This window comes from Apium graveolens, chromosome 7 (genome assembly GCF_009905375.1).
Source record: "Apium graveolens cultivar Ventura chromosome 7, ASM990537v1, whole genome shotgun sequence".
Lineage (NCBI taxonomy): Eukaryota > Viridiplantae > Streptophyta > Magnoliopsida > Apiales > Apiaceae > Apium > Apium graveolens.
The window spans coordinates 257,340,151-257,350,490 of NC_133653.1; the positions used below are offsets into that span (position 1 = coordinate 257,340,151).

At 35.3% G+C, this 10,340-nt stretch overlaps 3 protein-coding genes across 3 annotated transcripts; 1 reads left to right on the forward strand and 2 right to left on the reverse strand.

Moving 5' to 3' along the window:
- Nucleotides 1–403: 403 nt before the first annotated feature.
- LOC141674720 (uncharacterized) lies at nt 404–1,375 on the reverse strand. Its single transcript, XM_074481421.1, has 2 exons — nt 1,104–1,375; nt 404–1,022 (listed from the first exon to the last, which is right to left on the reverse strand). Exons 1-2 carry the CDS (start codon nt 1,373–1,375, stop codon nt 404–406), a joined length of 891 nt encoding a protein of 296 aa, XP_074337522.1.
- A 3,639-nt stretch (nt 1,376–5,014) lies between these two features.
- On the forward strand, nt 5,015–5,944 carry LOC141674721 (putative CCR4-associated factor 1 homolog 10). The gene has a single exon (XM_074481422.1). The coding sequence runs from the start codon at nt 5,015–5,017 to the stop codon at nt 5,942–5,944; it is 930 nt and encodes a 309-aa protein (XP_074337523.1).
- Nucleotides 5,945–6,499: 555 nt separating this feature from the next.
- LOC141675036 (tryptophan aminotransferase-related protein 3-like) lies at nt 6,500–8,611 on the reverse strand. The gene is made up of 5 exons (XM_074481743.1): nt 8,268–8,611; nt 7,895–8,189; nt 7,519–7,811; nt 7,104–7,384; nt 6,500–6,930 (listed from the first exon to the last, which is right to left on the reverse strand). Exons 1-5 carry the CDS (start codon nt 8,570–8,572, stop codon nt 6,713–6,715), a joined length of 1,392 nt encoding a protein of 463 aa, XP_074337844.1. The 5' UTR covers nt 8,573–8,611; the 3' UTR covers nt 6,500–6,712.
- Between the last annotated feature and the right edge of the window lie 1,729 nt (nt 8,612–10,340).

A 10,340-nucleotide genomic window follows, 5' to 3' on the forward strand; every position in this document is an offset into this window, starting at 1 on the left:
ATCATGATATTAGAGGCACTCCCATTGTCTACCAATATTCTTTTTATCAAGCAATTTCCCAAAGGTAGTTAGATAACTAGTATGTCTTGTTGCGATTCACGTATGTTTCTTTATCTGACTCGTCAAACAATAGAGAGGGCAGATTGTCGTTATCAACTCCCACTTGTGCAACCCGGCCGTCTGTCTCTTTGGATGCCCTCTTGACTTGCGAATATGTTGACCCACATATCTCTGATCCACCCGAAATGAAGTTAATCACCTTGTGATGTGGTGGGGGTGGAGGCTGTCTCTGTGGTGTTAAGTTACTTTTTCTAGGCGACAAGTCTTTCTTGACATAAGATGCTTTCTTTGACGTCATAAATACTGTGAGGTATCCTTTCTTGGTTAAAAACTGTAATTCCCTTCATAGAGCTACACAGTCGTAGGCCTTATGTCCGTAGTCTCCGTGATAATCACACGATAGCTTGGAATCTGGGTTTGCTTTAGGCTTGTTACTCTTCACCGGCCATTTGACCACATCTCCCAACTTAGTGAATTCTTTCATCATGGCTGAAGGCGTTATCGTGAAACCATAACTGTCGTAGGTTGGTGGTAAGTTGGGGTCCTTTCTCCAATCATCGTGTTCTTCTCTCTTCCAATCATTACGTTCTCGTGTTGAGTTTACATATACTTCGTCTTTGGGGGGCCTAGAGTAGGGCTTGTATTCCCTAGACCTTGGCGTCGCGATCTTCCTGGATGGCTGATAGTATTTCTCGCCATTTTCCATTATGTCCTCTTCCAACCTTACTTGTGCCATTGCTTTGCCTTGTACATCATCCATTATTCGATATGGGTACTTTGTTAATTTTTCGTAAAGTGGGGATTCCCGTTCTAACCCCCTTCTAAATGCTTCAATAGCCGTAGGGACGTCATAGTTGATAATGGTCATTTTCTCCCTGTTGAACCGTGTTAGATAATCGCGTAAAGGTTCTTTGTTTCGCTGCACAATTTTGTACAAGTCACTTGTGGTTTTTTCAAACACCCTGCTATTAGCAAATTACATGTTGAATGAATCTACCATATTGGCAAATGTCTTAATACTCCCATGTGGGAGATTTACGAACCATTGCAGGGATGGTCCCGACAGCGTAGAACCAAATCCTTTGCACATACAAGCCTCTTTCAAATCACTCGTAATCGGGACTGTAAACATTTGTTGCTTGAATTGTGCAATATGTTCTAGTGGATCGCTAGTTCCATCGTATGACCGCATCTGTGGTACCGTGAAGCGTTTTGGTATTTCTACAAGGGCTATGTTGTCGTGAAAGGGTGAGTCGGTGTAACTTGTGGGAGTCGCTTTTTCTAATGGCTTTGGGATACCAGGGATCATCTCCATTAAGTCTCGTACCTCTTTTAGTTCTCTCTTGAATTCTTCAGCAATTTGGTTCCGAGATCTCGTACTTCTGTGATGGGACCTCCTTCAGTGTCTCCTTGTCGATCGTCACGATCATCATACCGTTGCTCATCATATATTTTTTCCATGTCCGCGTCGTTATTTGGCACATCCTCCATATCCTCTATCTCAATGTGAGTATCTTCTTCGTTTGTAGGTACTTCATGTTGATCACATTCCTCTCTGTCGTCCATATCTAAATGTCTGACCACACTTGGGATCGTCTTCTTCGTCGCAGTTTTAGTCCTTGACTTGGCCGTGGTTAGTTCCTTCTTTAGTGTTTCATTTTCGGATCGCATCTTCTCCATTTCGTCTTGTAGTTTCTTCAACATTGCTGCCATTTCTCTGTGGTTCTCAGCTTCAGCTCCTTAATTAGTAAATCGTTCATCCACGTTATCGTTTGCCATCGTAGCGTAACAACCAAATTCTTAGCAAGTTTCCCACAGACGGCGCCAATTGTTTTTACCGAATTATGTAGGTTAAATGTTGATTCTGGTTGATTTATTTGACTAAAGCGTTAATGTGTTTTTAAGAAAAATAAATGTAAATGATACCAAGAATTGTTTACGCGGAAAACCCGTAAATGGGAAAAATCACGGGTGGAATTGATTACCCAACCTCAATAGAAACCTCCACTAATATTTGATCAAAGTTACGTCAAGTAAAATACATATTTTTTCATGTTCTAGTCTAGTGTATTTCTTTGTTGTCTTCGTTGCCCCTTCTGTTGATTCTCATCACCCTTTATGTCCTCCAATCCGTTGCTATTTTCCTGGCCCTTCCTTCTCATCCCTTGTTTTTCTCCCCCTTCAAGCTTCCTTCCTTATCCCCCTTTTTCTAACGTTTTTCGTTATGGCTGCATACTTCACCCAATTTTGTAGCTCACGTGCCTACAAACTCGGTTTGTTACTGACTTAGTCCACTATTCCGCATTGCATGTTGCCTTCTCATCTTATCTTGTCATGAATACGTTTCACTTCTTCCCGTCTCGTCATGTCGTCAACCGAGTTGTCATCTTTGTTGATAACGTCATGTCAAGGTAAAAATCCGGGTATAACAGGTAGCATAGTTCATCTTCTTCCCTCTCACATCTCAGCCATGCATAAACTGTTGCAGCAAATTTGGTTATAATCAACTAAAACCAACGTGTAAAAAAATTATTAAACGGAGGTGAAATAAATTTAACAGAAAAGAAAATAATATGCATATAAATTATAATAATGCAACAACAATATGTTCTGGATTTTATTTCAAGAGCATGTGATCAAAGTGATAAAAAAAACCTGGAGAAGGTCCTCTGACAATCTCAAAGAAAGTACAGAATTGAGGTGCAAGTTCTTGAATGGTAAAGCGTTTGGACATTGATATAGTTTGGCTCAAGCTTTTCCAACGTTTTCACAAGGTTTGGTAACCATATTTAAATATAGAACAGTCTATCAACTACAACCCCGGAACACTACATCTTGTGTAAAATGGAAGGTAGTGATAAGTTATCTATCTTTAAATAAGAAGTACTAATACCTCCCGTGAACAGCTAGGGCAGAAACTCCCGTTTTTTCTATTCTCCGTGCCAATTCTACTGTATCATTGGATGATTTTAGTAGTCGAATCTTGCATGTAACTGGTATGTCTAAATTCCTCTTTAATGTAGTCAGTATCGGCATTAGAAAACAATATACGAAGGAAAAAAGAAAAGATCAACTAGAAAAATCAATGAGCGAGGAAGAAAGAAAGAAGTTGAAACAGAAAACAAATGCACACATTATGAATGAGCTCTGGTTTAGTTAAAAGTGCAGCACCCATTCCTCCGCTGATAGAGAATGACTTGGGACATCTTTACACCTGAAACAGAAAGAAGGGTCATTATTGATCTTCTCTGTTTTCAACTATATTCACTGGTCGTATAAGAAATCACTAAGACATCAATCCCCTTCGGGTTTAGACGAGGATAAGCAGTATTTTAACCAATTGCTTGATATTTTATAATTAATTGTAGTTCCAAAATAGTGATAAAATACTCCATATACACCTTTGATCACACAGATTTCATTTATCAAGTTAAAACATTATTTAAGATTATCTCATCTTTCAACCTATGTAGTGTATCGTGTTTTGTTAACAGGTTATGTGCAATTGTGCATCACTACAACTCCAATCTTCCGAAGCTCCAACATCTAAAGAATCAAAGCTACATAAATATACCTAATTACACATACACAATAGCAATTAGGGGTGTTCACGGATTGGTTTGGTCTGAATTCTTATTTTTTTCGAACCGAATCATTAAGAACGATTTTTTGAAATTCAAAACCAAAGCAGACCAATTAAATGCCGAGACCAAACCAAATCAGACCATAAAATAACGGATTGGTTCGGTTCCAAACCACAGTTTGAGCTTAATCATTTACTTTGTTTCGTTTATATTAAACTTACAACCAAACGGTTATTTAAGTCAATATAATATAAAATTTATTATATATTACATATAAGTGTGTGATATATATATTTACAAATATTTGGTTTACATATGACTTTCATATACTTTAATTTAATTTAAATAATATTAAGTATATGAAGTAGAGTATAACTACGACATATTAACAATTAACTAAGTTTTAATTTAAAAAGTAATTTGATGTTTTTAATATAATATACACTCACACACACAAAACCATAATTTATAATCATAACTCATATGTATATACTAGAATTTCTATATATAATTATATAACGGTCCGGTTTGGTTTAAACGGTTTTAATTTATTGGAAACAATAACCAAACCATTTATGCGTAAACGGTCCGGTTAACTGAACCATTAAAAACGGTTTTAGCGGTTTCAGTTTTTCTTGGTTCAGATTGACATAGTCCGGTCCGGATTCACGATTTAACGGATTTTTTGAACACCCCTAATAACAATACCAGTAGAAAGAAAAATGCGAGAAAATACCATTAACACGACACTTAATAAGTTTATGATCAATAATCTCCTCCCCATCTGCACCATTTTCAGCAGACAATAACCTAAACGGCAACGTACCCTGATACAATCACCAAAACCATTCAACTCAAAATAATTAGTACTGTTAATTTCAATTTGTTGCCCAGATATTACATAATCACATACATATACTTATTTTTTTAATTTACAAATATTTATGAAATAAACTTACAACTCGGACTATGGGAGCTAGTACAACCATGTTCCTGTAATCCATTTTCTTCTTCTTCTTCTTCCTACAAATCTGAGCTCAGGATATCAATTGATTGGGCTTCTGTACATCTTAAATCAATTATAGGCCCAATTTTAAATGGGCTTAAATTCATTTAATTCTATGGATTCGAACCCCGTTACTCTAAATCTTCAAATTTGATTAGCATTCGGATTCATTCATCATTCATCAACTTATATCCGAAAAATAAATTTATCAGATTCTACGTAGAATAGGAGTTTCAAAATACAATTCACAGCCTACAACTTATGCCTAGTCCTAATCTAACTCACGCTAAATCATCTATATAAACAGTCGTATGTTCATGTAACTTTATCAAAAATTTATTCATTGCTTGCTAGTAATACAAAGATGAATACTTTTTCGTCCAAGAATTCTCGTGTTGTTATTCGTGAAGTTTGGGAATATAATCTCGAAAGTGAATTTGCTATATTATATAATAGTGTGAAAAGATATTCTTTTGTCTCGGTCGATACTGAATATCCTGGCGTTATTTATCATCCCGTTGTCAAAAATAATGTTCGTGCCACTCATCTTTCTCCGTCACAAAGTTATTTGTCGATGAAAGTTAATGTGGATGGTACAAAAATAATTCAACTTGGGTTAACATTGTCAGATGCCAATGGAAATCTTCCTCACTTGGGTACGGATTCATGTTACGTGTGGCAGTTTAATTTCAAGGAGTTCGATTTAAATAAAGATCTCTCAAATCCGGACTCAATTGAGTTACTTAAACAACAAGGAATCGATTTCTTGAAAAATAAGGAACAAGGCATAAGTGCAGCAAAATTTTCGAGGTTCTTCTTCTTGTGTTTTGGACCAGGACGTATGTTTTGTAATCCAACCGAGAATTTAAAAATTACTTGGGTGACGTTTCACGGAACTTATGACTTAGCTTATTTGTTGACCTTGATCATGCAATCAAAGTTACCAAACGACTTGACCACTTTCATTCGTCTCCTAAACTACTATTTTGGAGTTTGCGTGTATGATTTGAAGGTAATGTTGAAGTTTCAAGGTTTGCATGGCGGTTTAAAGAGGATGGCTGAGATACTTGGAGTTGATCGTGTTGCTGGAAATCATCATCAAGCTGGTTCAGATAGCTTATTGACAATGCAGATGTTTATGAAAGCCAAAGACAAGTACTTCAGTGGCAACAATCTCAACAAACTGAGCCACTTCACTTACATGCTGTTTGGATTGAACCTCAAATCCGCGAGTACAATTTTTGCCCCGTACATGCCTGTGATCCTAAACCATCAGTACCATTACTTTTATTAGTTGCAGTCTATTAAAGCATGTGTAATTTTCTTTAGTGTAACTTTCTCCAGTAGGCCGCCGATTTAAGACATAATTCTGATACTTGCTCAAAAACTGTAGTTTGTATTGAGTGTAGTTGGTTAATTTTCTTTTATGATTATAGACATTTTATGTTGCTCACAAACTGGTTTACCATCAACAACTACACCATCCAAGTAAGCCCTTCCGTGGCCTGAACACGAAATCGATGCAACAGCTTCTGCTTCTGCTGCTGCATTTGTGCTCCAACTCAAACTCCATTTCTTACCCACAATTCACAAACAGATTGTATGACAAGAATGCATTCACTAATATAGAACACAATAAACTAGCATTTGCATATTTGTAGTGCTTAGAGCTCTCAACATTTTGATTACAAAAATGACCCTTAGCTTCCATTTTATAGGAAAATCAAGGTCTCTCTCTGGCAATAAATCTTCTAAGTAGTCTCATTCAATCATTTGGCTATTTCATATTTGTCTTTGTGCACTCATTGACTCATTGTATAATTGGTATCTGAACTAGAGTTATGCAGATTTCATATACAGCTTACTAAATTCCAGAAGACTAGGAAATTTATATGATGTTTAGACAGTAGACTAAATCTTAAACAATACAAGTATACAAATTCGCAATACAAGTACAAATACAGGTTGCACTGAAAGCAACAGGGGAGATTTTTGGCTACCTGAATTTGTAGGATGAATCAATATGCATATATGACAGGCATGTAAACGGAAATGAGATCGATTAGATATCTCCTCTAACAGCATGAGCTTCATGGAGAACTAATTTGTTTAAATAATGTAGCAATTGATCAAAATCATCTTGAGACTTGATGAGACTAAGGCGCACATATCGACTACTAGCACCATACTGAATACCATCACGGCCAAGTATGCCACCAGCTTTCATGACTTGGTAGCATAGTTCATCTTCTTCCCTCTCACATCTCAGCCATGCATAAGCTGTTGCAGCAAATTTGGTTATAATCAACTAAAACCAACGTGTAAAACATTTATTAAACGGAGGTGAAATAAATTTAACAGAAAAGAAAATAATATGCATATGAATTATAATAATGCAACAACAATATGTTCTGAATTTTATCTCAAGCATGTGATCAAAGTGATAAAAAAACCTGGAGAAGGTCCTCTGACAATATCAAAGAAAGTACAGAATCGAGGTGCAAGTTCTTGAATGGTGAAGCGCGTGGACATTGATATAGTTCGGCTCAAGATTTCCCAACGGGTTCTCAAGGTTTCATAAGCATAATTAAATAAAGATCTTCCGTCTCCTTCAAGAACTACCTTTAGTAGCTTCAAGGCTCTTAACTGACTGTCCCTAGAGACTCCAAAAGTATTGTCATCGGTATAGGTTAACATTTTCTCGTATACAGCCTTATCTTTTATCACAGCCCACCTGAAATATTCAAGTCATAGCAATGTTACCATATATTTCTAAGATTTTACCGGTTTCCATATAAATGATGGTCATTGAACCACGGTTTTAGTGCCAAGTTAGCTGCAGAATAAGAGTGTTGGATTGGTTGTTACCCGAATCGAAGGCCTGCATGACCAGTAAGCTTGGAAAGTGTGAAGATCATGAGTTCTTCGTCTGAAGGAGATGGAATTGCAGTAAATTGTGGCCAATAATAGGCATGGTCATGGATTGCCTTCGCAGATGGACCTTCAAGAACAGCTGTTCTCAACTTTCCATCAGGATTGTTAGGTGAAGTTACAAACTCAATTACATTCATCGAGTCATCTGATTTGTTCTTGTACAATGATGTATCTCCATAAAATTTATAATCCTCGGTTGCAAAGAATTCAGTCTGTGCTTCATAAGCCTGAAATATATATACAGAAAGACCTCATATAAAACTGCTAAAAACAATTAACTGAAATGTTAGCCAATTAGAAAGATTAATACCGGGAAGAAGGGGATTGAAACGACAACTTTAGAAGGCGTGGATGAGTTATCCTGGGAGAGAGCATGGACTGCTGCATTGAGGAGTTGGGTAGAGCCAGTTCCAAAAACAATATATCTTCCTTCTGTATTAGCATTTCCAGCTATAGAATGTAGTTTACGGATGCTTTTCTCAAGTTCTTGTGAGGTAATTGTGTGGTCATTGAATTTATAGCTCATTCGATGCCATCCTATCACTACTAGCGCACTGCTAGCTGCATTTTGCATCCAATATGGCTCCAGAAACAACGGATCCCCACTGCCAAAAAGAAGATAATAAATATAGCAAATTTTCAAAACTCCAAGCATATTATTCGAAAGAAAATAGAAGATTTGCCTGTTAACATCAGAAGGACAATCAAGGATATAGTTGGAGCAATCAGGGCCATCATAACAAGTATTGCACTCACAAACTGGTTTACCATCAACAACTACACCATCCAAGTAAGCCCTTCCGTGGCCTGAACACGAAATCGATGCAACAGCTTCTGCTTCTGCTGCTGCAGTTGTACTCCAACTCAAACTCCATTTCTTACCCACAAACAGATGGTATGACAAGAATGCATTCACTAATATAGAACACAATAAACTAGCATTTGCATATTTGTAGTGCTTAGAGCTCTCAACATTTTTGACCCCCATGTCTACTAAATGTTATTTTGATTACAAAAATGACCCTTAGCTTCCATTTTATAGGAAAATCAAGGTCTCTCTCTGGCAATTAAATTTTCTAAGTAGTCTCATTCAATCATTTGGCTTATTCATATTTGTCTTTGTGCACTCATTGACTCATTGTTTAATTGGTATGTATGTGTAATGTCTCATGCATGTTTTTGCTCTACCAATTTGTTCTTCCCCGTGTTTTTTTTGAAGATATAAATTAAAATATTTGCGTTTTAATTACTTATTTTGGGAATTCCATGATTTCATAGATGCTCTTACCAAACAAAAAGAAACTTTGCCAGGCTTCAATAATTTAAGTATTTTATTTACACGGTTTAGACTAGTCGCCCACAAAAAAGCAGCCTAAAGATAAATATTTTTAAAGAAAGAAGGGTAACTTTAACCTTTTTTTATTTAAAATTGGTCAAAATTTTATATATAATTAATTTTATAACAATTGTATATAAAATTTAGACCAATTTTTATCCAACTATCAATGAAGTACTATTATATATCGAATCCCCAACTAACTATCCAAGTCGGATACCAGAGTACCTTGTACAAAACATGACACTCGACTACCCATGGACTATGCCAAAGGTTAAAACAGGCCCCCATTTTCAAAAAATGGTAAGTTTTGTTATTAAAAATGGGTTCCGTTTTTGTAATTTTTTCTAGAGATAAATGCCCTTTACACCCTCAAACAAAGTTGAAAAAACAATTTTGTACCAGAACTTTCGAAAATACAACTTGCACCCCTCAACTTCAACTTACTAATTCAGTATGCCTTTTTGCAGAGTATAATTAAAATAATAAGGGGTAAAAAGAGAACTTTATTTTAAAATGTAAATAGATTTTAGTTGGAATTTCAAAAATAAGTTAAAATATTTATAAAAATGATTTCTTGTATATTAAATATTAATATTGATCAGAATATTTTCATTAAATGTACTTTAAAATCATAACGACGTGAAAGATTTTAAAATAAAATAATTACATTAAATTAAATATATATAAAAAAAATTATTTTGAATTTAATTTTGGTAGAATTATATAATTTTTGGCATTAATAATATTACTAAAATTCAAAACTCAACTATATAATATTATTCAAAAAATTTAAAGATATTATTTTATAGCTATAATAATAAATTCAATTTTTAATATAATCTGAAAAATAAATAAAAAATAGTTTAGTTAATATTTTACTAAAATTCCCATTATACCCCTTACTTTTTTAATAATAACCGTCGAAGGGGTGCTTTCTGAATTGACAGGTTGAAGTTGAGGGGTGCAAACTGAGTTTGCAATACTATTGATACACATTTGTTTTTGAAACAAAATAAGAGGGTGCAAAATGCAATTTTCTCTTTTTTCTATATTAAACTTCTATGCTATACGTTGTCACAAAGAAATCCCGGGGGCTTAAATCTGCACAAACAGAAAGCCTCAATTCATACTCAAGTAAGCTTGTTTTGTACTTTTACTATAACAAACATTCAACAGCTCAGAGTATAACTACTTAAGCTAAATGCCAACATTTTATTCCAATTAGAACACACCCACCATTCTCATACTTATTCGTCGTACTCTCAACGAACTTCTCAGTACTAAACTCCAACCTTTTATTACATTTGCAGCTCTGGCTTTATCTATTCATACAGTCATACCACTACAACATGCCGACCTTATATTCTGATTCTCCAGCTACTCGTACTATAACCACTCTTACGACAAGCAAACAATA

Excerpts from the sequence above, each read along its gene's own strand:
- LOC141674720 (XM_074481421.1), bottom strand. The coding sequence starts at position 1,375 with ATGGAGATGATCCCTGGTATCCCAAAGCCATTAGAAAAAGCGACTCCC. Across the intron at positions 1,023-1,103 it reads TCGGGACCATCCCTGCAATG|GGTGTTTGAAAAAACCACAA; the intron begins GTTCGTAAATCT and ends TGCTAATAGCAG.
- LOC141674721 (XM_074481422.1), top strand. The coding sequence starts at position 5,015 with ATGAATACTTTTTCGTCCAAGAATTCTCGTGTTGTTATTCGTGAAGTT.
- LOC141675036 (XM_074481743.1), bottom strand. The coding sequence starts at position 8,572 with ATGGGGGTCAAAAATGTTGAGAGCTCTAAGCACTACAAATATGCAAAT. Across the intron at positions 8,190-8,267 it reads TGTCCTTCTGATGTTAACAG|TGGGGATCCGTTGTTTCTGG; the intron begins GCAAATCTTCTA and ends TCTTTTTGGCAG. Across the intron at positions 6,931-7,103 it reads TGTCAGAGGACCTTCTCCAG|CTTATGCATGGCTGAGATGT; the intron begins GTTTTTTTATCA and ends TTGCTGCAACAG.